The 26637-nt window shown below is 48.2% G+C and overlaps 4 protein-coding genes across 8 annotated transcripts in view; 1 reads left to right on the top strand and 3 right to left on the bottom strand.

Annotated features, from left to right (window-relative positions):
* TOM1L2 (target of myb1 like 2 membrane trafficking protein) overlaps positions 1-4583 on the bottom strand; it is a 49172-nt gene extending 44589 nt beyond the window's left edge. For 4 of the 5 annotated variants that reach the window (XM_052680294.1, XM_052680296.1, XM_052680299.1 and 1 more), the window contains exon 1: positions 4482-4548. In XM_052680294.1, coding sequence (XP_052536254.1) covers positions 4482-4533 — 52 coding nt within the window. In that variant the 5' untranslated portion in view covers positions 4534-4548. Of the gene's footprint in view, positions 1-4481 lie in introns of all 5 variants that reach the window. The other variant, XM_052680293.1, reaches the window with a different exon arrangement.
* Positions 1-26637, bottom strand: part of LOC128079282 (nascent polypeptide-associated complex subunit alpha, muscle-specific form-like) — a 147146-nt gene that overhangs the window by 46910 nt on the left and 73599 nt on the right. The window lies entirely within an intron of this gene.
* On the top strand, positions 5015-20186 carry DRC3 (dynein regulatory complex subunit 3). Its single transcript, XM_052680308.1, has 13 exons — positions 5015-5136; positions 5782-5955; positions 7224-7340; positions 8785-8951; positions 9551-9697; positions 10846-10965; positions 11901-12013; positions 13296-13470; positions 15870-16001; positions 17242-17312; positions 18125-18248; positions 19608-19739; positions 19906-20186. Exons 2-13 carry the CDS (start codon positions 5799-5801, stop codon positions 20017-20019), a joined length of 1569 nt encoding a protein of 522 aa, XP_052536268.1. The 5' UTR covers positions 5015-5136; positions 5782-5798; the 3' UTR covers positions 20020-20186.
* On the bottom strand, positions 21082-26531 carry ATPAF2 (ATP synthase mitochondrial F1 complex assembly factor 2). Its single transcript, XM_052680305.1, has 8 exons — positions 26299-26531; positions 25036-25080; positions 24566-24711; positions 24041-24138; positions 22978-23058; positions 22763-22875; positions 22320-22435; positions 21082-21690 (listed from the first exon to the last, which is right to left on the bottom strand). Exons 1-8 carry the CDS (start codon positions 26402-26404, stop codon positions 21553-21555), a joined length of 843 nt encoding a protein of 280 aa, XP_052536265.1. The 5' UTR covers positions 26405-26531; the 3' UTR covers positions 21082-21552.

The following is a 26637-nucleotide window of genomic DNA, read 5'->3' as shown; positions in this document are numbered from 1 at the left end:
ACAATTCCATCCAAACAGCAGGGGCTGGATGGTTAACAACCACCAGCTACAGCACTTGGTGCAAATGGACCAAAACCCTGAGAACAGCACATCCTGTGCCCTCATCATCACGGGCAAAGCCAGCAATCACCTTCTGGATGCAATAATGCAATCCACGAGGAGAGAGATGATTCAGTGCCCAGCAGCATCCCTCAAACACAGAGCACGAGCAGTCCCACAGCCTGTGGTCACTGTGTGCTCTCTGAATGCTGCACCCCAGTCTTATAGAAACACTCATCTAAAAGATAACTTTCACTTCCAGCACAGCAAAATGTAAGTTTATTCTGAAAGTAACTAAGGCAAATGGGGTATGTGAGCCACAAAGCATGGGGTAATTCTTCCTACAGCATTACAATGGGCTGATCCCTCTGCGTGTAGTTATTTGGTTAGGAACCACTTTGCTGTTCTAACATTCACACAAATCTTAAGACACGCGAAACCTGAGGAAAGATCTTAAGGTTTTGGGTGTTTTTTAAGGAAGAAAGGGAAATGAAAAGTGCCCACCTTTCTCATTAAAAAAAGAAGGGGGAGGGGGAACAAAGCAGCAGCTCTGGTAACAGCACCGTATTTACTGTCGGTTCAACAACTTTGAATGGAAAGCGCAAATGCTTTGATAAAAATCAATTGAACTGCCTCAGTATCGGGTCAGTGAAGTGCCTCTGCATCCTTTGCTGAAACCCTGTGGGCTGCTGAAGCAATATTCCTCGTGAAATCACTGCCTGCTCTGAAAACAGGCTCCTAGGCAAGAGCCTGGACAAACGGCCCTCATTCAAACCCCATTTCTCCAACAGGAACCAAGGCGCAAGCCAGCATTTCCCAATCAACAACACCCTCACCTCAGAGGCCATTTCATTTCTATCACTTTGTTAAAGATTAACTTGCAGGTCTCTGTGCAATTCAGGTCTGTTCAGGAGGCTGAGAACCAACTGGAAGGCAGCTTTAGCAGCCCACGTGCCCATCACATGGAGCCATGAAGCAAACAAAGCACATCTGCCTGTCCATCCACCTGTCCCTCCACCCATAGCACGCACTGCTGGGCTCAGCCCTGTGCACACAATGGGCTGGGAGGCGAGGAGTGAGCTTGGCTACACGCACCTAAACACTCCCCTGAAATGTTCCCAAGGTCTCTGGGGTAACAACAAACAGTTGATGTAACTGGGTTTACTCTTTCCTTACACGTAAACCATGCAGCCTGTACCAAACCAGCAGTGTCAGGAGAAAAAAACCCAAGTTACCAGCACTGCATACTCTTGTAATTCATTCAGTTTAAATCATTGAAGAAGTTTGCACTAACCTACACTAAGGATATTTGCTCTGGCAACCTTGAATAGAGTGGTGACACTTTAAAGATGGCTGCCTCAAGAAAAGAAGATAAAAATGCAATTTATGGCAGGACGTTGTATCTCAAGGTAAATTCCTGCTACTGTGATTTGTGGCTTTCTCTGCAAGGCAGCCTCTCTCAGATATCAAGCATTTTGTCTTCACAATTTAACTACACATCTTCCTCCGTTTTTCCCCCTCACTGGCAGGGACCTTCGCAGGGAGCTCCGTCAGGAAGCACTGACCTCAGGCTAAAGCAATGCTGCGAGGTGACACCGGAGAATTCTGCATCTCGTGGGACCTGGAAAAGCTTCATCCACTCACAAAGCCTTTGAGAAGTAGCTGATGGTGCTGTGTAACCCCAGATGAGATTTTCAGCTTATGCATGAATTTTGCTATTACCTCCCCTTCCTTCAACTAACAGGTAGAAAGCAATACGGCAAGAGCAGAATGGTGTTTAAGATCAGGAATGCTGCAACAGGTGCCTGCTTCAACTAACAGCGCTCCCAAAACAGCTTGGCAGGGACCCTGCTAGGGGCAAAGGGTCAGCTCAGTCTCCACAGGTCAAAGAAAGCATTAGAGAAAAATTAAGTGAGGTTTGTCCTCGGTAGCTGCGCTGGTGTCTCACACAGGCAGTTTTATCAGCCAGCAGAAATCAGGTAGCTTTCAGAGATGTGGAACCTGGCTCCCATCTCTACTGGCACTTCAGATGCAAGAGACTCAATCCATCTCCATTACAAATCCTCTGAGCTCATCCTAGCATTACTTTCTCACGTTAAGCAAAAGAGTTAACATAAAAAGCCTGCCTGGCTTCAGACGTTATCCAGATAAAGAGAAGGAGGAAAAGAGAAAATCCCATATATTCCCTCTCTCAGCTCTCCCCAAACCTTCTCTGTCATCCTTGCTTTTCCAGACCTGATATTTATGCAGAGATGTTGCCCAGCCCTATGAAGATCTTCATGAGATGCTCTGCTACTTCCTGGTGCACTGATGGACCCACAGTACCCTCTGTGCTTCTTCCTTATGGTAAGTGCTGGGTCCTGCTTGAAAACATCATAACTGTATCTTACACAATATGTTTAAATGGCAATACCAAATTAATTACCTTCTTTTAAAGAACAAAGAGATGTAAGTGAGAATTATGCCCTGCAAGTTCATTGAAAAAAAAAAAAAAGCTGTGGCAACACTGGGCAAATAGCAGTGCCTGAGAACAAGGCGTGCTTTTGTCTTTGCTGTTGTCTCAGAAAACTGGCAGTGATATGAGAAACAGAAAAAAAAAAACTTCCAAAATAAAATTTGCAGCTCTGTCTTCCCCCAAGGGATGAAAAAACATTAAATAGTAACTGAATTACGGAAGCTGTGCTCTGAGCCCCTCACAGAGACCTAACCCGATCCTCCAATGCGGGATCCCTCTGAGCTCTGTGTCAAAAGCCTTTGTGTTGGCAATGTCTGCTCATTCAAAGAGAGCAAGGGGACATAAGAGCTGTGCAAACCTCGGCACTCCAGAGCTAGAAAGGCAAGAGGCTAGAAAAGCATATTCTACCATTAAAACCTCTCAACAGTAATTAAGTCCTAAGGAAGCCCCTTTAAACCACTTACTGATGCTAAAAGAATCTGACAATAAATAGATCAGAAATTATCACCCTCAGTTAACAATGCTCAATGCAGAACGCTTCTCCAAGCAGCAAAGCAGCCAGCTGTCTTGGCAGATGTTATCAGGTGGCCAAGTGCAACAATGCAAACTCACTTTAAAAATCATGGCCAACTTTCACTGTTCTCAATTTAATGCTCAAACTCTCAGCACTTTTCTGCTAAACATACCAGCTAGATACATGGTCCATATAGTCTGACAAAGCAAGAGTCCAGCCGCCTTTGAAGCGTGTGAGACTCACCCAGTTAAGGGCCTTGAGCTCTGCCATGGGCTGTCTGCACGCGTGGGTGCGGAGCTGCTAAAAAGGAACTTCTGGGTTTTGAGGCCATGAGCAACTACTCAGCAGAATATTTCCACTTTAATTCCCAAAGACACGAATCCCCCGTTATTTCATCAGTTAATGCTGAATAGCTATAGCCTATACATATTATGCTACGTATAACCACTAGGTAAGTCATCAGAATTACTGGTGTTTACAAAACAAATCACGGAAACTGGGAGTGTGGTTTCACCAGAGAGGTACTCCAATGCAAATGCATACAACTGAGCATTGCCTTGGCTCCTGGGACCACATGCAACGGTACCCGTGCTGCAGGAATCCAAGCCAGTCTGCTCTTCTTTCCCACCACAATGTGGGGGAGCTTGTATTCCTTCAGGGTCTGTGAGAAGCAAGTGGGAAGCCATGACAGCCTGAGATGAGTGACACAGCCCTGCAGGAATGGAACTCAGGCCTTCTCCTGTGGCCCCGGCATCCCAGACTAGAACCAGACCTGCCACAGCTGAGCACAGATACACACGTAAGAGAGAAAGGGCACACACAGCAAGCACTTGGCAGGCCCTGCAGGGGGGGCACATTCCCAACAACCCGCCCAGCACCACCAAAGCATGAGCCCAAGCACAGTCCAAGCGCTGGGCTGAAAGGTGAGTGTGTGCACCTCTAACCCGCACCGCTCTCCCAGCACAGACACGGGAGCCGCAGCCCCTGGGGATGAAGGCAACTGGGGCAGCACAGGGAACGTGCCCTCTGCCATCACCCACCCTGAAGCACTCCTTGCCCACATCCCACCCGAAGTCCCCAAGACTCCCTGTGGGCCCACGGCCCTTCACGATCCCCAAAACCCCCACGAAGCCCTACAGCCCCTCGGAGCCTCCACGAAACACCGCGGCCCACACCGAGCCTTTCCAAATCCTCACAGCCCCATCAGACCTCCCCAATTCCAGACCCCCTCCGCAGCCCCCGGAGATCCACCGCCACCACAGAGACCCCCCCGCCCTTCCACAGACCACAGACCGCACCCCGCGCCCCTCCCGGCGCCTCCCGACCCCCAGACCCCCCCGCAGGCCGCCGCCGCCCCCTCCGCGCCTTTCAGTTCAACCCCACAGCCCGAAGGACCCCACTCCCCGGAAGCCCCCAGCCCCTCCGGTGGCCTCGCCGGCCCTGAAGGCTTTACGAAGCCCCGCCGCTCCTTACCGAGGCTCTGCCCCACCGGGGTGCTGAACGGGTTCCCCAGCAGAAACTCCATCTTGGGATGACAACAAACAGCGGCCCGGCGGCCCTCCCTCCTGCTCCCCCACCCCGCCCTGACTGGCAAACACCACCACCAACCGTCGCTCGCTTTGCCGGGCGTGGCCCGCCTCCTTGCAACCCATTGGGCTGCGCTCGCAGGTTCCCTGATGCCATAGGTTCAAGAGCGTGCCCATCACTGTCAAGCGACGGGCCCGCCCCCTCAGTAGTTCCGTGCCTTGCCACGCCCTCCGGTTGATGGACAGGAGAGATACCGTTAGAGGCGCACTCCATTGGGCAACGGTCGGAAAATTCTGCAATATTAATGGGCAAGCAGACCGTCGATCATACGCACCTCCTCCCGCCCGCAAGGCACGGTTGGAGCGCTGATTGGCTGACACGATTTTCTCGGGCTCTGATTAGCAGCCAACCTTCCCACCCCCTCTCAGCGCATTGGCGGCCGAGCTCGTCACGTGACATCCCTTAGCAACGCGCTCGGGCTTCCTTAGCAACCCCCCAGGCTCGGGGCTGAGGCGCAGGTGGGCGGCGGGCCGGTAAGGGGCGCGGGCCGGGCTACGGGGCAGCACTGCGGATCTGTAAATGACAAAGCCAGGACAGAAAGGTGGGAATTCCGCTAAGTGAAGGTGTTTGCACCTATATAGGCTTTATGGTTGGTCTGCATTAAGGGCCTTCTTCAGAAAATTGCTGTTAACTGTTTATAAATCTTCCTTCTTCCTCAAAATTCCCTTTACTTCTATTACAAAAATGATGTCCGAAATTTATGAAGCGCCACTGGTAATTTCTGTATGCTGTAAATACACTCTTGTCCTGTAAATCAAACCTGCCTATGGCAGCAAGCTTAGTTCTTAAAGGAACAGGCCCTCCTCATGAGGAGGATCTCAGCAGTGGGGGATCGCCATGGCTGCTTGTAGGCCTCCCCCCCTGCTCCCTTTAACTGGCCTCACTGACAGCCTCAAACTCTCAGACATGGTGTGGAGGCTGTGCTTAGAGTCACATCAATGGTTTTGCAACCCAGCTCACAGCAGCGGGTTGTGGCTCAGTGATCTTCAAGAACCCTTTCCACCCAAGCCCCTCTATGATTCTATGCAAGTTGAATACATCTTCGACATCTTCTATGAGGTGTTAGATCTTAATACTATACTGTGTTCTTAATCCCCTGGAACTGTCATGCCAGTTCAATGAAAGTTGGAAATAGTAGCCAGACAGTAGCTTTATTATTATTGCTTTTTCTTTTCTGTCTATTAAGGCTGATATCCTCTAAAAATGAGTCAGTCAGACAACAGCTTTGAGCCAAATGTTATTGACGATGAAATGCTTCAGAAAGCAGTTGAAGAGCAATGGCCGGAGGACATAAGGAAGCTTGCCAAGGCAGAAGGTATTAACTTTAAAGAGGTGTTGGAGCTACAGCTTAGTTTTAGAAGTGAGTATCAGAACACATATATTTATTGGAGGGTAAATGAAATAAGCATTAATTGGCAACAATAATGATCATCTTAGGCTTTTAGTCATGCCTGGAAGCAGCAGTTTCAGTTGAGCAGTCTGGGTGGTATTGCCAATGGATGGCTTTAAAGCTGCTTAGCTTTATGCTATTATTGTCAGCGTTGTTCTTATTTAACATTTATATTGTGGTGACACCTACAGGCCACAGACCTATTGGGCCCTCCTGTACATGGACAAATCAAATCCTGGGCAGGCACGGCCATCAGTGGTGATGATCCAAGAGCTGTTGTTAGAATGTGGTGATTACAGTCCAGTTTGGTGGCTTCTTCTGATCCGTAGCATCATCACAGCTTGTCTCTTACTGCCAAACCAGTCATAAGCTCGCATTCAAACAAGAAGGAAGAACATTTGGTTCCGTATTTAAATATTTTGGACAAAATCAGATAATTCATTGTGTGGTCCGGAGGATTAGTTCCTTAGAACACACTTCCAATTACCTGATCCTGCATGTATTTGTTTGCAAATACAGAACAAAGAACTGTGTCAATATTTTGTACGTGCAGCTCATTGCATTACAGTGCATTCACTAAACAGCAATAGCACTGAATGCAATCTTCTGGGAAGCCATTGGAGAACAAAAAAGAATTGGATGTAAGAGTGTTCTGTGTTTTCTGTCACCTTGGTCCTAATGCTTTGCTGTAATACCTAACAGCCTGTCCTTGTGATTCTGTTTTTGGAAGAAGCTAAATGCAGCCATATTGATTAGTGCTAAACTGCAACCTTTGCAGAAACAGTAGACCTCAACTTGTTCTCCTGTGATGAGAATCCTGAGAGCAGGAAAGTAACTTTCAAAAGCAGTAACTGGCCACGAGTCGCCTGCAAATGCAGGGAAAAGCAAGAGTTTCATTCCAAACCTCATTTGCAGAGCTGGAAGGGAAAATGAAAGTCAAGGCCTCTGAACAGTGGATTCGTAAAGCCACTGTTGGCTGCAGCCAACTCCCCCTCAGTGACTTGTTGGCTTCGCTGATGAGCACTGTGGGGATGGGATGCTGAGGTTAACTGGGTTGTTTCACTAAAATTGCTTTCAGCCAGTGAACCACTCTGCTCTCTAGGGCAGTCGTCACACTTCATGTAATCTGCTAAAAAACGTTTTGGAAGAAAGACTGGATATTTCTCCTTCCGCTAAACTGAAAGCTGACTCAGATGAAAAGAAAATTTCTGTCTTTATTTATTTTCCCGTGCTCTTAGATATCCTGCAGATTGATAATCTGTGGCAATTTGAGAATCTTACTAAGCTGCAGCTGGACAACAACATCATTGAGAAGATAGAAGGTCTGGAGAGTCTGGTTCACCTTGTGTGGCTTGGTAAGATAAGGCACATGGGGCTGGATGCCTTCTCAGGTGCAAAGCAATCTGCAATAGAGCTGGGATGTCACATTCCTTCTCAAACACGACTGATAGGAGCTTTCTCAGGGAAGCCTGTCAGCTGTCTGTGTGTTTCCTCATTTGACTGTCAAACGTCGAAAGGCATGAATGTCAGTACTGCAAAGCAATCCTTAAACGTTTAAAAACCTGGTTTTAATGAATTTGGTGTGGCAGGAACAGGAAGCTGAGATTTCAAGGCTGTTTCCAGGTTTTTTACTCATATGTAGAGGTGACTTTCAGAAATATTGATGTAAACTCTGTGATTTAGAAACCTTTGTTCTGTTTATAAAGGCAATGCAAGTATTTTGGAACTTAGAATCCCCAAAAGACGGCGGTGTGTTTACCCCTACATGCCTAAAGGCTCGTCATTTTTCTTGTGCTAAGCAGTGGGACTGCTTTCAGTCGAAAACTCAGGATACGGATGGCATACCAGTGGCTGCTGCTCCTGATTCACAGCTTACAGCATTCTTTGGTAACTGCAGCCACCTTATTGGGTGGCAGCGTAAATATATCCTCGTTTGCTGCTGAAAATAGCATGCGAGGCTTTGGTTCATAACACAGCTCAGAACGCCCAAATGAGTCCCGCTCCGCTGTCTGCGCTGCGCGGATGACTGAATCGCAGCAGATCACCACTGTGGGAGCAGTTTTTTGAAGCACGCTCAGGCATTGCAGTTTGCCCAGAGGTTCTGGTGCTTCAGAGGCTGCTGCGTGCCCCTGTCAGCTGCCCAGGGGCCGGGCTGACAGCCACAGCTGTAACCACATCAGCTGCCTTTGGAATCCTGGAGCGCTCAGCTCCAGCCTGAGTGTCAACACTGCCCTTAATGGTGGTGAACGTAGGGGTTAGCCTGGAGGTTTTGGCAGGATGGGATGAAGAAATACTAACGAGTGACATAGCTACAGTGAGTCTGTGCCTTTGCATATCTTCGTTGACAACAGGGTGGTGGTGAGCATGGAGCTGACATTTGCTGGTCCTGTAAAAGTCACTGTGATGGCAAGCTGTAATGCAGCAGGCAAGAGTCTGCAAGAAACAATGCGGAGAACCCCAAATTCATCACAGAAATGCTCACTTTTCAGGGCATCTCTTTTCTTGTAGCTTGGTTGAAGTTATTTTGAGGCCATGGGTGTGGACTCTGCATGGAATGTCTTCAGCCATTCCTCTCATACACGTGTTACAGTTGTAAGGAGATGTGTACATTGTTTCCTGACCCAGAAAATGGTGATTTCATGCTGAGCCTTTCATGTGGGACACTGAGCCCCCCTGAGGAAAATAGTGTGTATGAACTTCTAAATCAAGACAGGCTAGATGCAAGATCTGAGTCGTGGTGTTCTGCTAGAAATAATTTAGCTTGCTTATACAAGTTCCAATTTCTAAACTCTTCCCCAGACCTGTCCTTCAACAACATTGAAGTAATTGAGGGCCTGGATACCCTTGTCAAACTGCGGGACCTAAGCCTCTACAACAACAGAATATCTAAAATGGAGCACATGGACACATTGCAAAAGCTACAGATTTTCTCCATTGGAAAGAATAACCTGACCAGTCTGGAAAATGTGAGTGCTCCCTGGCTTTGGAATTGCTCCCCATCAAAGGATCAAATATTCTAGATCTGACGTTTACCACTACCTCCCTTTGAGGAGAATTTTTTCCTTAGGATTTCATTTCCTCTGAAGCCTAAATTATGATTTAGGTAAGCTATCTAGCTGCTAAGTGCTGATTTCAGCTATTTCTCTGTTAAGTTACTCACTCATGAGGTCTTCATTTTGCTACTGCTGTCATCTGTGGCAAAATTCCTATTGGTTCTCATGAGAGGAATAAATAGCTACACATGAGGAAAAGAGGGAGTGGGGACTAGGATATATCTGGGGTTCTCTAGGATATATTTTGGGGTAGTTTACCAGCCTAACACCCTGATTTGTCCACCACCCAGCTAAAGGCCATCTCTCCATTTCCATCATTTACATAGTCATGATGTGAATTTAGGTATTTTCTTTCCCCAAAGCATTAAAAACTTCTAATTTAACTTGCATATGTTTGGCAGCTGAGCACAACATGTACCACAGCGTAATTGTGCAACCCATGAGCAATGAATTTCAAGCCCAGCTGTCTCCACAGCCCTGGTAAGCACAGCATCTCTTTCCCCTCCACACAGGTGGTCTATCTTAGGAGGTTTAAGAACTTAAACACACTGAATCTCACTGGGAATCCTTTCTGTGATGAAGAGCAGTATATGCTGTTTGTTGTTGCTCACCTTCCAGGCTTGGTATACTTGGACTTCAAACTCGTGAGTGACACCACAGTAAGTATTTCTGCATCTTCTTGTGAAATTGGGCCTGAGTTCCTTACAGAGCACTGCCTTTGTTGATATGCTCACAACGTTCTAGCACTTAGGCTTATTCCCTGCAGAAATTAGACCTATGGAAATGCACAGTACTTGTTCCATCTCCACCTAACAGCTGTGAACCTGTAGGCCAAATTCTGTCAAATTTGGCAGAGGTAGAGATGTCAAAGGTATTATGCCTTCATAGGTTTTGTGATAGTCAGCAGCTGTGTGTGGGAGAGGAGCCTGCTTAATTTTGCCACAGAGATGCTGCGGTGTGAGTGCAAGACTACTTAGAGATCAGGGAATCACAGAGAGAGAATCTCAGAGGAGATCAGCCTTGAGACACGAATCCAGAGGAAAGCAGGCTTGGTGGTCCTGCTGCTCACTGAGCTATTTCTTTCAGTAGCAGACTGACACATTAACCAGGCAAGCGAGTGCCATCCAAACGCATTTCCCTTCCCTGATTTTTGAAAGCAAGGCTGTACAAGCACTGCTAACCCATGGCTCTGCTTTCTGACCCCAAGCTCATTTTTTTCTTAATAATCAAAGAATATGTTTCATTTTAAACTTGCTTGGCACAGAACAGGAGCCGTTCTTGGAGTATACATTTGCTCTTACCAGAGGACTGGAAGGGCTTTCCAGGTCATGAGTCCAGTCCCTGCTCATAGACAGTATGTCATTGAATTGCATGCTTAAATTTGTCACGCTTCAGTTGCGAGTTAATTAGGTTCTTGCCCCTGCTACTACATTGCCATCCCTTCAGAAAAAACATCTTTTCCCCATAAATGTTAAACTCAGTAGCCGATCCATTCAGAGCTCAAATTCAAAGCAGTACAGGGCCTCCTGCTAAAACAAACAGAAAAACAGTGCTAAAGATGAAGGAACTGGGAGAGTGAATGCTGCTTGGGACTGAATCGGCTCAGATACAGTAGGTGAAGAGGCAGAGAAATGTGACAACGAAATGAGGAATGGATTAGAAACTTTATAAGTAGTTTAATCAAAAGACCACAAAGAAAGGAGATGCGGATATCATTCAGGTGCACCTTCTGGAAAGAGGGAATGCTTACACTTAGATTTGTTGGGCACTGCTGGGTAGTCTAATAATGTTTCTTTGCTTTTCTCAGCGAGAAGTTGCCATTTCAAATTACCAGTACCTCACTGACCTGCTGGAACACGAGGAAGCCCAGGCCCTCGCTCAGCTGGAGGAAAAGCAGGCACAGCAGAAGGAGCTGGAGTACCACAAGGTGCTTGTTCTTTGGTTGGTTGTGTGCTGCCTTGGGAGGAAGAAGTGCAGCAGATATTGACTTCTCCTTCAGATGTTTGAAGCTCTAATGAGAGGTTAACACTGGCTGTGCTAACACTAAGGCTAGGATTAGTGTCTGATCTTTGAATCTTGTATTTTGAATGAAGACAGGAACTGCTGTGGAATACATATGATGTGGGGGAACATATTTATTTTGGCTGAATGATCAGGCTGCAGATATAGACCTTTAGAAGCTAAATAGTAAATTGTGCCCAAGGATCTTATCAGCCTAATGTGAGATTAAGAAAATTATGCCTCTGAGGGAACTGCTAACATTTTCATGGTGCAGTAACTTCTTTTCTCCTTCACACCAAACTGATGCTTTGTATTAGTTTTATGGTTAAACTGTTCAGGGCTTTGAGATCGCCGTAGTTCCATGAGCAGCCTGAAAACCAGGCTAGGTAGAATGGTGATTTCAGCCACAATATGGCTCTGTGCTCCAGCCTGCTGGAAGACCAGGCTGGCTGAAGAGCAGGAGGAGGTTAAGTGACAGGAAGGACACCTGCAGCTCTTCCTTCTGACCCTCCTCCAAGTCCACTCACTTTTTATCAGTGAGGCTGAATAGCCTTGTAACATATGGTTGTATGTGAAAATGCTTTATGTAGGATTAAAAGTGTTTTCTGTCCTTAGGCTAGAGAGTTCTAGCAGTAAATCCACATGTGAACCAGGATGGGTTTCACTCCAGTTGCAGGATGCTTTCATGACCTGGCTGGTACATGCATTGTGTAGGTGTAATTGTGTCTGTGCAGATCGTTACTTGCACGGCACACCAGTGCTCCTCTGCTTGCAAAGAGCTTCTAGGAGAGAGGCATCCTAAGGAATGGCAGCAGGTTGGCACTCTTCATTTCACTTAAATCATTCTTATTCTCTTCAAAGACAGCCTTTGTTGAGTACCTGAATGGATCATTCCTGTTTGACAGCTTGTATGCAGAGGATACAGAAGCTGCCAAACTGGCTTACCTCCCCGGAGTGGATGACCTGCTGCAGGCATATCCTTCCCGGGTTTAAAAAACCTACAGCTAAACCTAATGACTTGAGTTAAGAAGGAGGTGCATCCACAGGGACTCTTCATCCCTTGCTTTTGTCCAGGACTGAAAGCTCACATTGATCTGAGATCTGAGGCTTTCTGTGTTCAAATTAGGAACAGTGCCAGAAAAACACTGCAAGACCATGAGACCACTGACAGCTTTAAGGCCTGATATCTCATGAAATATGAGGGCTACAAACAAACGGTTTGTATTACTGGCAAGCTGGCCAGCACAGCTTGAAACAACCTATTTGTATAACCACTCACTTCCATCACCAACAGGTCGTGAGATTCCAGTGTTTCAAATTCTCACTGTTGTAATTACCATATTCCCTTTCCACCGCCAGAATCAAACATATTTTCAGCAGCCCTCTTTCCTGACCCTTCAAGAATCAAGGCTTTGTACCGCCTTTAAGTCTGGAATCCACTTAAGGTTTAAAATGAGCCGTAAGATAAATCTCTGTCAGTTAGATTGCAAGAGCGCAGCCGCTAAAATCATGTTGAAATTGAAGTGGTAGGAGATAGGAACAGACTAATCAGAATGATATGAGTCACATATCTCACAACCTGCCAGAGCTGGCAACGTGAAGTTTTCAGGCCAGCACTTTTTTCTGATCATTGCTCCTCTACGGGGCATCAGAAAGCAGACACTTTTATTTTTTTCTTTTCTCATTCAGATTAATAGAGCATTGTCAAGGCCAGTAACTTGACCTTCCTTAAAATTGCATTGCTCTGTTGGGGAAAAATGCATCACGGCTTAACTACGATAGACTCTAGAAACAATTCCATTGTCAAGATAATAGCAGAAGAAAAATTGGCGTTATTTTTGTGATGCTACCAAGTCAGTAGTTTATTCTGCACCCTGGCTGTAAGCTCCAGAGCTGTATTTATTAACTACACAGACACTGTATTCACACTTGTGAAGACGGATAGGGTTGTATGCTTCATTCTCCTGCTTTGAAAAGAGTCAGAGAAGCATACGTATTTCCTTTTTGTCCTCAAGGCCTTTTCTCCTCAAGCTGCCACATCCTTCTCTGTACCCTTAAGGTAGCAAAATCCTATGCATAGAATGTGAACAGGTGACCCTGTCCTGCTCAGACAAAATGCTTGGCAGCCTGCTGCCAGCAAGAACCACCGAGTTTTACATAACGGCAGCTTGTAACTCCTGCTTGAATTTGCAGAGCTAGAAGGAACATAACGTGTTGCTCCACTGAACAAACAAAATACCTTGACTCTGGTGTCACATACAGGAAAGATTTTGTCTCCGTTTGTGAGAATCTGTTTAACTACTGTCTGAAAGAGCATGAAAAACGAGAAGCTGAAGTCTCTGATTTCTATGAAGGCCTCCGCGAAGTGTTGACAGCCAACCAAGAAGAAGGCAGGAGAATAATCCTAGACTTTGAAAATCAGAACAAAACGGTAATTTTCCTTATGCTTCTTTTAGTTTGGTACATCACATAGCAGCTTTCAGTTTCACTTTGGATGAGGGTAATTCCGTTAACATTAGGATAGTGAACCCAGATTTACACCGCAGGCGTGATATGATCCCTAATTGCAGAGTCACAGAATAGCTGAGGTTGGAATGGAGCTCTGGAGGACACCCGGTCCCCCTGTTAAAGCAGGGCTGTGTGCATCAGGCCACCCAGGGCCACATCCACGTGGCTTGTATCTCCAGGAATGGCCACTCCACAGCTTCTCTGGGCAACTGGTTCCAGCACTCAGTCTCTGATCTTTCTTTGTTTTTCTGCAGTGTTAATCTGCACCGAGAAATGATGTCAGCGAGCATTAACTAACATGATATTTTAGTGCTCCATATAGGAAGAAGATTTGAGGTTTGAAGTTCCAGCCCTTTTGTCAAAGCACAGCCAACTAACACTGACAGCTTTTATCTATACTTGACGTGGAAATTTAGTGTAGGAGAAAATTAATATGCCATGGTGTTGTCTCACTGTCCATGAAGGTAAAGTTCTTCAAGGTGCTGCAGGGGAAAAAAAAGAAAGAAAGAAATAAAAGGAGATTGCAGGTTATTCAGTTCGTTTTCAAGTCATTTTCTCATTCAGTTCATCTCGTCAACAACAGCTCAAAGAACTGTAACAGAAGAATCAGGTACAGCCATTGTAATGTATTTCTAGTCTGTTATTTTTAAAGCAGAAACAATCTTTTCTTTTACATTCTACTCAACTACAGTCACCCATTGTGGCTGCTAAGGGCATCGCTTCTAGCTGGATCCCTGTCTAACCGTGTGTAATAGATGGATCATTATTTTGTATCCACAGAAAAAAAGTCAGGGGGGGCTAAAGCCTGGTAAACCTGTCAGCTGAGCAGAGCGAGTCCCTGACAACTGACACTGCATGGAGTCACGAGCGCCTGCTCTTTGAAATCCAGGTCGCTTTGATTGAGGTGCCGTGTCACCAGCTGGCAGCCTGTTGAGTCACCCCGTCCCCAGGTCCTTGGACCTTGCTGATTCATGCCAGCAAACAGCTCTGGCAACTCCAGCTGGGATGTGAGCACGCAGGCTTACCAGAAAGCATCAGATAAAGGCTGATATTTATACTCAGCTACTTGATTCTCGGTGTAAGCTCTGTAAAAAATACGTGGCTTTGATAGTTCATCTGGTAGGCTGCAGCCTCAGCAATGGATTGACCTGCAGTGGATTGAACAGGACACGATGATTAGTGTGACAGTTTGCACGTAAATGCTGGGATAGTCAGCATCCAAAGTCATTTAAAATTGATTGGGAAGTTCAAAATGTAACGCTGGTGGAGATGTTAACAAATCACAGGGGTCCTAGCAGGCTGAAATCTGAAACCATTCTTAAGGTGTGATTGCCTAGCTGTCATCTTTTCCTGCAAGCTTGGGCTACCTGTAAAATAACACCTCTCTGAAGTTGCTTGAGGAGCAAAGAAGCATTAAGGGCCTTGAGCTCTGAAGTTATTGCTTCCACAGCTGTGGCTTGAATGGCTGGGGAGGTTTTGGAGACGTCCTGACTCACACCTTGCACTCTCCTTCTCCACATTTACCACTGCAAAATTTGGGCAGCGTAGTCTGTTTTCAGACAAGTCTTCACAGTTGTTTTGGCTAGAATTCGCTATTTTAGCCCATTACATTTCCTCTCAAGAGAATTGGATTAGACATCTTAGAACATGTATTTCTTTCCTCCTATTAACATTTGATTGTTAACTTGCTTTGAACAGACTTCAAAATAATACATTGCTGAGCACAAGAGGATTTCTTTTTGATCTGAGAAGTAATAAATCTTGTCTGATACAAAACTGACGTCAATATTTAATTCTGAAGGGCGATAAATCCTTGCTGTAAGAGGGAATCAGGCAATGATAGGTATTCCATATTCGGAATACTGAATCCTGCCCCTGTGGTAGTCAGCCAAGATTCCCCTCGACAGGAAAGGGATCAGGATTTAGATGTGCCATTCTTTCTAAGAGTAATTGTTAATCTCTTCTTCATCACCAGCAATGTCAAGAATCCTATATATATATATATATATATATATATATGTATATTTACTTGAAATGTGTCAGAAGAGGAGCCAAAGTTGGAAGGATAGAAGGGTCAAAGTCATCGGGCACTGGGAGATGAGATTTCTCACCAGTATCACTGCATTGCATGGGATCGTTTACATAGCAGCATACCTCAGCACTGTTACTTCCCAGTATGTAAATCCAGAGACTCACTGAATCAGCACGTTTCATTTCTGCTCATCAGCAGCAGGAACTTTTCTCACATATGTAACAAGTTAATTAAATTGCAATGGAGTGCTGAACACCAACTATAAGTAATTTATGTATCTCTGTGTTTAGAGGCTGGATGAGATCCATCATGCCAGGAGTCACGACACTGCTGAGTCTATGCGAGCTGAGTACAACGAGGACATCCTTCAGCTGTCAGAAACACTCATGACCTTGGAAATGCAGATGGTGGACCAGCTGGAGGTAAGGCTCAGGCTCATACCTGTACAGCCTCCCATCCAGGATGCAGGGGCATTCATTTTGCTGTTGCTGCATGCCTCTGCATTGTAGCCCATTGCATAAGGAAGAGCACACAGTTCCTCCAGTCAGGCTCCTGTTCTGTCTCCACCTAGCCTTCCTCTGCTCAAGGTTGAAATGGCTGAGATCAAGCCCTGGACATTGATACGCTGCAATGGATTCCTGTTTCTCAGAGCAGAGCGCAGTGTTTTCTTCACATCTATCCAAGCTGATTTCCAAAGCTTTAAAAAAAGGGACTTGAGGTTGTTCAGTCGTTATATAGGTCTGCGTACAGAACTCTCTGCATGGTATGGGATATGCATTTGGCATTCTGGAAGTGTAATTCTTTGAAGCTGAACCTCACCATGAATAAGATTACACACGTTCCTGCTCAGCTTAATGCATTTGCTTGCATAATACCTGCCTTTTTTCTCCTCACTTTTCCTTGAAAATTAGGGCAGGGCTCCTAATGTGTGTCCTCGTTTAAAACCAAAAACAAAACCTAATCTGTTATAAACTAGCAGGCAGGGTCTGCGGCCCTTATGCAAGATGCAGCAGTTTACTGCTGTGAATGTGCAGGACAGAAAGCAGGAGCTCAAAATGGATTCCCTACTGCATCGTGACTGTGCCTTTTGATGTTTCCTGAATTGGCCCTAATATATCTGCAGTCACTCAAGGAAAGATCAGAGACATTCCTTTGTGCATGCCCTTCTGGAACTGTGGGATTTGGGTGGTTGTGTTTGAAGTGTTACATCAAGACATTAAGTGCAACACTTAACAGATTCCCCATCAGCCATTTTTGAGAGAGGCACTAGGCAGCAGCAATTTTCGTTTCTGAGGACTAAAACAAAAGCTGCAGTAAGCCCAGGCATTGCTTACACTTCTCACAAAGAGGCTTTTCATGCACACAAGGAGAATGCAGGAGTACAGCACACTGTGCATTCAGTGAGAGTACAAAGGGACAGGATGGCTCCAGAGACCAGGTAAGCATCGCTCAACCAGCTTCTCCCCCGTTGATTTTCTGTCCCTGAATGAGGAAATAAACTCAGCGCTTTCAAACCATTTACATGCTTTAGGTAGGTCATTTTCTGACTCTGCTAACAACAGCAGCGAGTCCAAATTATAATCAATTTTAGGTTCTTCTTAGATTCCTTTTATGTTCATGAAAGCGTTCATTGTAACATTTCCTCTTTTTCTTTCCATTAAGGAACTGATAAAGGAATTTGAAGGAAACATTGCTGTCATTGCATCAACATTCACTGAAAATGTTAAAGGCATATATCCTTTTTACAGCACGTTGGCATGGATCTCTGTGCGAGGTGCATATACTTCAATCCTAAATCTATAACTGAGCCATTGAAATAGAATTGGGCTATTTTTTGTCAACAGAAAATGCATTTTCCCAGCTTTGTAGGAATGGCCATTTAAGGTGCTCCAAGTCTTTCTGTGGAAAATACAGAAAGCACAAAGGGCTCTGGCTGAGTTCTCACATATGGAAAGTCTCTAGGACTTTTACAGCTTTCTCCCTCCCAGGGATCTTGCTTTTTTCTTGAGCATGCATGGCACAACTCCTGGCAGATCCAGCTAGCATGTTTTCCATATGTATTCTTGCTTCTTTGAATGGGCTTCATTTTTGTGTTAGTGATGTTTTCTGGAACAATGTGAGATAAGAGCAGCAAAGCACTCCTGTGGCAGATTACGTATATAAATCTGTGGCTTGGTGCAAATAATTGGCATATTCAGAGCTCAGCTTCCATCCTGTGAGGCCTCCCTCAGCTTCCTCAGCAAACCAAGGCACACTCTTCGTTCTGTGTAATGGCAGTGAGAATGAGACCTGATGCGAGCTGTGGTTAAGAGCAGAAAGTGCAAATCCTGACATCCTGGCAGCAGCAAGGCTGTTTCCCGAGGCCTGCTGTGAGGACATGGGACACCAGAGTGCTTTTCTGCTCGCCTGCATCAGGGCTGGCAGCCCTCTTTGGAGCACGTCCTCTGCAGCTCTTTCTGAGCCTCAGCCTCCCGTTACAGGAGGTCCAGTCTTATTTCTAGAAGTGAACGGTGTGCTCAGCCTTTTCCTTAACCATCTTCTGTACGATGACACAGTGCCGGGACCTCGAAAACCGTCACCATGAGAAGCTGCTAGAGATCTCCATCAGTGCTCTGGAGAAATCACTTAACAATGAGCTCGATGAGGAATTGCCAGATGATGTTCGTGAGGTGAGGACAGCAGAAAATTCACCCCCTCTGTGGGGGTGATGGGAAGAGGAGGAGGCCGCAGCCTCTGCTTGGCAGGGACAGGATTTCCAGGAGGCTCAGTGCAGCTAGAGCTGTGTCTGACCAGAGCATGGCTGAACTGCAGCACTGCTGGGCATCTCTGCTGGGTGGGATGGAGATGACTGCACTGCAGGTTTCCCTGGGCTCTGCAAGAGCTGGTGGCAGCAGCCCAAGAGCGGTGCTGAGCAAATTTCTCTCTTGCCTCCAGCACAGCTCACTTCACTGGCTGATTTTCAAGCCCCAGCCCAGCAGGCACTCAGGCAGCTTCTCTGCTGCACTTGCAGCTGGTTTTGTTCTGGTTCTGCCTGCTCCCCACAGGCAAACCTAAACACTGCTCTGATTTCTTTGTGCTGGGGCTGTTTGCATCAGTGATCTCGGGAGCCCTCCTGGGAGCTCTCCTGCCCATTAGCTGTTCTGGAGACAGGACACGGCTTTCCAAATGCACCTTCCACTGCAGCCCCAGTCTTGCTCTGATACTGAAGATCCCAGGAGCCTTTCAGAAAGCGCAGAGATTGTTGCAATGCTCCAGTCAGCAACGCTGCTGACCTTTTCGCCTCCGTTATTCCTTCACTTAGTGGTTAATTGACTTGAGTTTTGCATTTGCTGTGTTTTCGCTCTGTCCAGATTATCCCAGCTCCCCATTACTCTGGGTAATCAAGAGCTGACAGACACAGACCAGACCCCTCAGCCCCCCGGGGGAGCTCCCTGCTTTATGGGCTGTGCAGATGGCTGCAGTTACGCACCGTTGCTGTGCACCCATTTTGCCTCACTGCCATCCATTTCCACGGAGAAGCAATCTTCATTTGTTCAATATAGCTGCACTTGGCTGCAGGAGGAGACTCATTATGGTTTAGCACAGCCACCCTCTATTCAGAGCCATGGGGGAAGTCACTGCCTCGATTAGAAGCTAAGGCTCTCCAAGATGAAGATTTACAGCCAGTGCTACCAGTGCGAGAGACCCTTTCAAATGTGATTTTCCACTTCCCACACCTGCTGGGACAGGCGAGCTGCAGCATATGCAGCCTTGCTTCAACAGCAGCTGCTGCAAGGGCTGGCCACATACTGTGAGGTGCTCCCTGCTCCAGAAGGTGAGGCCCAAGGTGCTGCCTCTATTTCCCCATACGTCCCTCCACATAGAGGGAAAAGCACTGGAGTCATCCTGACGATTAGGGCTTTGTCAGTCTGAAACAGAGCTCTTATTTTCTTCCCCCAAGCACTGCAGTTACTGGGCTGTTAGTTCTGAGCTCTGTGTCTTTTGCTGCGTGCCTGCTCCTCCCCTGATCCAGTCGTATTATCTCCTAGTTTCTTGTGGACAAAAACACCATTGTCAACATGGTCGACAAATCCCATAATATCCACCTGCTGAAGATCAGCATGCGAGAGTGTGACATCCTCCTCAACATGTATCGCTGGGAGGCCTCTGTGAAAGAGAAGGTAAGGGACCTTCATGCTCACGTGGGGGTGGGTTACAGATGGGTCTGCCCCAGGTGGCAGGGACACTGCTAGGAAAGCTGCTTCCCAGCCTTTGCTGGAGACCTCTGTGCTGCAGCCAGGACCCCAACAAGCCTGTGGGTTCACTACTTGGGTTCAATTTATTCAGGCTCTTCAAGATGAGATTGACAGAAACCGCAACCGTATCAAAGAGATTTTTCAGTACATCGATGATCTCCAGGAGCAGCTGGATAACACACAGATTCCAGAGCTCACAGAGTAGGTCTGCCATGGGCCAGGCAGCTGCCTTATCTGGGTGCACACAGCAGCAAAACACTCAGCAAGGACACTGCCCCTCTGTGCCTGTGCTGTCTGGAACATTTCAGGCCAAAGGCCTGCTTCCATCCTGCCGCAGTCAGCAAATAAAAGATACTTATTGTTTCTGTAAAAGCACACGGAGCTTTGTCTCTTCCATCACGTTGGCATGAAGCCCATCCCGAGTTCAGACCTGGTCACAAGGGGTTATGGCTCAGCTGTGAGCTAATTGAACCAAATCATCATAGCACATCATGCCTGAAAGCTTTAGTACCTGCAAGCACAGAGGCAGGAACCTGTGAGCCACAGGCACATGGCAGCAGCCGGGGAGAGGAGCGCTCTCCATCAAACCCCTCCCAGAATAACAGCAGGTTTCTAGCTCAGCAAGCACAAGGCTGGGGCTCTGCGTGCCTAGCAGCCTTGTCTCGTCACTGCCTCTTGCAAAAGCAGCTTTCTGCAGCGTGAGCAGAGCAGCCCCCAGCTAGCAGGAAGGGAAATCAATGGTTCCACAGGAACTCACACACTGCCGCTCGCAACAGCCGAGCGAGGAGTCATTAATTCCCCTCCTTGCTCAGTGACAGCAGCTGCTGCACTCACTTGTGGGCAGCTTCTGAGGAATGATGCTGGCCAGGGCGGTACTGCTAGAGGCAAGCAGCAAGGAGAAAGGTGGGAAGGTTAAATGAAAGGGTGGCTGCATATGCACTCTGGGGAGAGACCAGGTCTCCTGAAAGCCCTTCAGCTGGTGCTGCCTGATGTACAGATTGAGCTCCGAGTGCCTTATGCTTTTGGAAATGGCTGCAGCCCAGGTTTCCCCCTCCCTGCTGCTCCTTGGCTGCTAGGACAGGGCACCTAGCACAGAGAGACTCACAGAGACACAGAGAGAGCTAATCCATCTGATAGCTAGTGCCTGCTCAGCTCTGCTCGGTGACTTTCTGCCTACAGCCATTCCCCCACCTGCACAGAGCCCAGCAGCTCAGAATCTACACCACGGCTTGACAATTAAAACAAAGAAATACTCAGCAACATTAGCTTTCAGTATCTTGCAGAGGCGTGCCTTTAATCAAACAGAGAGACCCTGGTGTTACATACAGGCACACTGAGGGATGAAGAACAGATGCAACGGAGTCTGTTTTCAGATTTCCATAACAAGTGTGTGTCAGGAGCTGGCAGCTATGAAGACATGTGGCATATGCTAGGTGTGTCTGTGCTGTGCCCTGCCCAGGAAGCTGTTTCTTTCAAGGGAGCTCCTCTCATGAATTACAGACACTGGTAATGGACAATGCTGCTGCCTTGAAAACGCAGAGGTAGCTCACCTTGACCTTTTCTCCTCGTGGGCTCAAAACTGCTGGCGCTGCACTGCAGCAACGAGCTGCCCATAAAGCCACAGTTCCTCAGCACAAGGCTGATCCCAGACAAGCTGTGGTGGCAGAATGGTGGTTACCCTCTCTGGGTCATGGCAGCAATTCACTGGCATCTTCCTCCTCCACCCAGTCCCGCAGCCTTAGTCCCGCAACAGCTTGTGTTTTACAGTCGAGCTCTCTGAACAGAGATGAACAAAGAGAGTCCCAGCTGCTGCACGAGCACGCAGCTCACACAGATCATAGTCGTGGGCCCACTCCACATTGCCCCACCGCTGAATCTGAAGGAGAGGAGGAACACGAGTCAGTCAGAACTGGATTACAGACCGAGCTGCTAGGCAACTCAGCCTCCTTTCTCATGTCTTGGAAACACAGACAGCCCTCCAGGAGCTGTGCTGACTGCGCACTACTAGGGTAGGGAGATCTCTGGATGAATGTGGTGGAAGGACATGCTTCCTCTGTACTGAGCTCTGAAGCAAAACCCCTTAAAGGGAGGATGAAAATACTCTCATCAACTTCAGCTGTTTTGGGTCAGGGAGAGCTTCACACCAGGCCAGATTCCAGCTTGTGATCTCACAGGAAACAATTTAATAATAGTTTGGTGTCTAGCAAGGCCTCCGGGCTGGAAAACCCACAGTAAGAGAAGCCATCCATGGCTTTGCACTTCAGATTAGAGAGGGAGAAAAGCAGCCACCTGGGTTCTGCAAAATGAAACTGGCAGCCCCAAGAGCACCCTGGGCTGTTGCATCTATCATGTTGCTCTACAGCAGCGTGCTCCAGACTAGTGGAGTGGAACCTCTCTGGTAATAGCAGGCACTTCCCCCGCCAGTTATTTGTGGAGGGGGGGTGCATTTGTCATGCTGAGATTATTGCTATTTGAATTATAGGGTTGCTCTGTAACATAATTTACCTGGTATTCTTCCTCCAGCCGAGACAGAAGCACGGCTTTCTCTACTGTAATGTGCCTGTCAATCAGGCCCATGGACAGAATCAGAGATTTCAGCTGGGTGATTACATATTCTATACCTGGAAGGGAAAAATCCAAAACAAACAACATTCATGGTTGTTTTCCGCAGCATTACAGCAGCATCTTCCCATGCTCTGAAAGGACAGTCAAGCTGTGGTCCCCCCTCAGGCAGATCACAGTGATGCCTCCCCGCTCCCATCTGGGCTCCTAACAGCCAGATGTGCAATTAACAGCACAATAGTGCTCTCCTGAACACCATCACCGCAGTGACCTCAATGCTCAGACCACCTCTGGCCATATCAGCAGGAGGGAAAAACATTACAGTCTCTCCTCTCTCTCATTGAGAGGAGCTCTCCTGCCCTTGTGCAGCCCACACAGCCTCTCACCTTGCAGAGCCCACATGTTGTAGGAGGCCAGGTGGCTGATGAAGGTGTCCCTGGTGCTGGCTGGGATGTTTGGTCCCATGATGCTGGTAGAGGATCCAATTGCCACGTTGTACCTGACACGATCACATGGCCCTTTAGAAAAGCTCGTGGATCTTGCAGTTCTGAGTCACGAGCACTACAGCTATGGGCCTTCAGAAATAGCTTTAACCTCTCACCTTTTCTCAGCCCAGGCAACAATGGGATCCCATTCTTTCTTCTGCAGCTCTGCCAAGGCAGCTGGCTCCTCCACACGATAGCTGGAACATTGCACAACAAAGCCACGTGGGCGTTCACTCACAAGCTGTCAGACTGCTCCCAGCCAGACTACAGCACTCCTGGGAAGGAAGTCTGTGCCCTCCATAGACCACAGCATGGGGAGCATAGGCTTCTTGTCCAGCCTGCCAGCAGCTGTGACTGGGTACAATCCCTCCTCTCTTCCCCAAATTCAGAGCTTTTTATTGTTCTAGAAAGGACAGTTCTATGCAGCTCTATAACAGAGCTACAATCTGTACAACACAAGCCAGCAGATTACCTGAAACTGCCCAGAGTATGCAGCAAGATTTAGTGATGAGAGCATGGGACAAATCCCCCAGGGCCCCTCCTGCTGCCTCACATGCCCAGTGGCTCGGCTCAGCACTCACCAGCCACCACCCAGGCCAGCCCAACGCCATAAAGTCACAAACAAAGGGCAAGGTGTTTCCCTTTCTCTTCAGGAGCAGAGCAGTTGCTAGTGGACACCTCAGAGGCTGGGACTGTGAGATATGAGCTTGGGTAGGCTGGATTCTACAACCCACAAGAGCTTTAAAGAGCAAAGTCCATTTTGCTACTAGTACAGGTAATCTAAGCTCCCTACGCCTTTATGGTACAGGAGTGCCAGGGCACTGGGATGACATTCTCCCAAGCCTTTCTTAGCTTTTCTGCCAAGGAAATCCTCATTTCTTGCAGCTCCTGCCCCCTGCCCAACATGGACATCTCCAAAACAAATTTCAACAGAGGAGCAGATCTCTGTTCTCCTTCATATCTATGCCCTTTAAATGCATGAAGTTCCACTAGATTTGTGGACATAGGACTGGACTAAACTAATTCAAACCCCAGGGCCAAAGCCAGGACAGACCAGGGCCCTGCAATGACTTTGTTAGACCAGACATTTTCCCTCAGTTCCCTCAACCTCTCTTCCAAAAAACCACTCAGCAACAAGACAACCCCTCCTCTGTGCCAGTGCATCCCACAGTCTCTTACCAGAGAGTGTCAGTCTCCAGGAACTTCACAGCTGCACGGATCAGCTGCACTTTGTTTCGCTGAGTGGGATTGTCCAGAGCTGTGTTGCACAGTGTAGTCTGCAGGATAAAGGCAGCTGAAATCACTGGTATCCAAGGCTTGAGGAAGCAGCAGCTTCCATTGTACGAGGTCAAGCATAAGCAGAAGAATCTGGGACAGACTCCCAGAATCAAGAAGCTCACTTAAGAGGGAAATGTAGAGCCAGACCATGGCTCATATAATAGGATTTATCCAGCTTCCTCATACCCCTTGCTGTCTCCAGAAATGCTCTCGAGCCCCTTCTCAAACTCCCCAGTGACACAAGTTTCCTTCGCAGTCCTCTAGCCAGAACCCAGCTGCCTGTACAGCCTCAAGTTGTCCAGAGTGCTCAGCCAAGGTGCTGAACTCCTGTTCCCACTTCAACTGACATTAGGACAGCCTGCTCTCTCTGTGTTCTGCCTCTGGAGACCATTTTTGTGCTTCAACACTCTGACCTGCTGTGCTCACCAGGTGCATAGTGTAGAACTTGATGGTGTCTTTCTGAGAGTCCCATTCTGTTGCCACTGCAATGGCCAAGGCCTCACTGGGGACAGTGAAGAGCTTGGCCTGGGGTGTTTTCAGCTTCCGGTGGTCCAGGTTGATTTCAAAGCCTCCTGGGGAATCAGAGTAGAAATCCTGGGGAATTAAAAAGGAGCACGCACTAAGGAACAACAGACTACCCCATAGAGGGAACAAGCTGAGAGCTGGAGCTGAAAGGGGCATGGAATCAGCAAGTTTCCAACCATCATCAGCATTCTGACATTGCCCTTCCCTCAAATGATGCTGGAAACTTTCCCACCACGTGGTTTTACTACAAATGACAAAAGGACAAAGCATGCTGGTGACAAATAGCCCACTTGCACAACAGGGACTGCAGGCGTGCCACTGCCTTGTGGTGAAAACTCCCTGCATGAGCACCAGCCCTCACCTGCACTCACCTTCTCCTTGTGAGATGCTCACATTCTGGTAAAACCGCTTCCTCTCTGGGGGTTGAAAACAGAGCAGTTGAAAGGGCAGTGAGAAGAGGTTTGGTCCCCTTCCCTTCTCCCAGTCACAGGTCAGAACACAGGGAGCCCACAGAGCTGCTGCAGCCCACACAACCGTCACGAAATCCACTCACTTCATCCACTCCCCAGCCCCTCTCCATTTTAGTAAGCTCTATTCAACCTGGCAGATGTCACAATACTGATGACACCCACAGCAGTGCCCCAGCTACCCTGACCACCCATAGGAGCAGGTTTCTTGCAGACACCGCCTGCAGGAGCCAGGAACCCTGTGCACAGCAGCAGGATCATGTGTCAGACATGTTGCACGTGGCAGCTGAGTCACTGGGGAGGAACCACTGCCCTCAGCTCACCGCAGCCCACACATCCCACCCAGCAGCTCAGGTGCACACCTGCTCCCCAGCACGGTGAGCACAGGGAACTGCTGCTCTGCTTTCCAAGGAGCCTATTTTCATACCAGCACCACTCCAAGCACTGCCAGCAAAATCCCAAGAGCTTGGTTTACGAGGGAGGGAGTGCTGCTGGACTCATCTCACCCACTTAAGGCAGGAAGAGTCTGCATGATTCCCATGACAATTACAACCAGCTCATAAATGCTGAGCCCATTTAATCCACCTCCTGACTGACTGTCACTGCTCACTGCTCCCCACCAACATGGGCCTAGCAGGAGAGGGAAGGGGACGCACTCATTCTCGGTCCCCTGAAAGTTTCAGGGCCTTAGGAAATGCCACACTGCTGGAGCACAGATCTGAGAGGATTCTGGCACCTGAGAGGCCCCTCCGTGGGCTCCCAATGGCTCCACCACACTTCAGTGAAACACGATTACCACCCTCCCATCCACGTGTTTCCAGCAAGATCTGTAGAGAGGTCGCACAGCCCAGCACGTGCCTGAGCCACGCCTGGGAAGGGGTGGAGGAGGTCATTGCCATCCCATCTGCAACCAAAGAAAACCTTCAAATCCACGAATGGAAAAGCAACAGCTCAGAGCGAGGCCCCACAGCCTCCGTACCCAATTTGGAGCGGATTTTACCACTTCTCACTTTGTCCAGCCCATTCTGAAGGCCGGAACCCGACACCCCCCCCAACCCTCAGGTGACCTTGACGGGAGGTCTCTCACGAAACGCCCTCAGGACCCCCCCGCCGAGCTCCCCCCTCTCAGACGGGGATCCGAAGCCCTCCCGGGGGGCCGCACCTCACCTGCGGGAGGGGCGTAAGCTCGACCCCCGCCCGGCCCCAGCGGGCGGCCCCGAGCTGCGAGAGCCGGGAGGCGACCCAGGGCCTGCAGGAGGCAGCGGCGCCACATCGCGGCGGGGAGAGCAGAGGAGAACCAGGAGGAGCCGCGCGCGGAGGGGAAACACAGCGGCCTCCCTCGCCTCAACGCGTCGCCCCGGGCGCCGCCATGCTACCCCCGCGCTGACCAATCCGCGCGGAGAACGCGTTTTGCCCCTTCAGCCGTCCCGTCGCGTGAGGCGCGGGGAGAAGAAACTACGCTTCCCAGCAGCCCTCGCGGCAAAGCGTGCCGGGAGGAAGAGCTCT

This window comes from Tympanuchus pallidicinctus, unplaced genomic scaffold, assembly GCF_026119805.1.
Source record: "Tympanuchus pallidicinctus isolate F22 unplaced genomic scaffold, pur_lepc_1.0 scaffold18, whole genome shotgun sequence".
Lineage (NCBI taxonomy): Eukaryota > Metazoa > Chordata > Aves > Galliformes > Phasianidae > Tympanuchus > Tympanuchus pallidicinctus.
The sequence above is the reverse complement of the archived record's forward strand: the minus strand, read 5'-3'. Positions and strand labels throughout refer to the sequence as shown.

What these genes read in the sequence shown, in the direction of transcription:
- ATPAF2 (XM_052680305.1), bottom strand. Translation starts at nt 26,404, where the DNA reads ATGTGGCGCCGCTGCCTCCTGCAGGCCCTGGGTCGCCTCCCGGCTCTC. An exon ending in CTGGAGACTGACACTCTCTG is followed by an intron (nt 23,059 to 24,040) that starts GTAAGAGACTGT and finishes GCAATGTTCCAG; the next exon opens with CTATCGTGTGGAGGAGCCAG. An exon ending in GGCTGGAGGAAGAATACCAG is followed by an intron (nt 21,691 to 22,319) that starts GTAAATTATGTT and finishes CCTCTCCTTCAG; the next exon opens with ATTCAGCGGTGGGGCAATGT.
- DRC3 (XM_052680308.1), top strand. Translation starts at nt 5,799, where the DNA reads ATGAGTCAGTCAGACAACAGCTTTGAGCCAAATGTTATTGACGATGAA. An exon ending in TTGAAAATCAGAACAAAACG is followed by an intron (nt 13,471 to 15,869) that starts GTAATTTTCCTT and finishes CTCTGTGTTTAG; the next exon opens with AGGCTGGATGAGATCCATCA. An exon ending in AGGCCTCTGTGAAAGAGAAG is followed by an intron (nt 19,740 to 19,905) that starts GTAAGGGACCTT and finishes CAATTTATTCAG; the next exon opens with GCTCTTCAAGATGAGATTGA.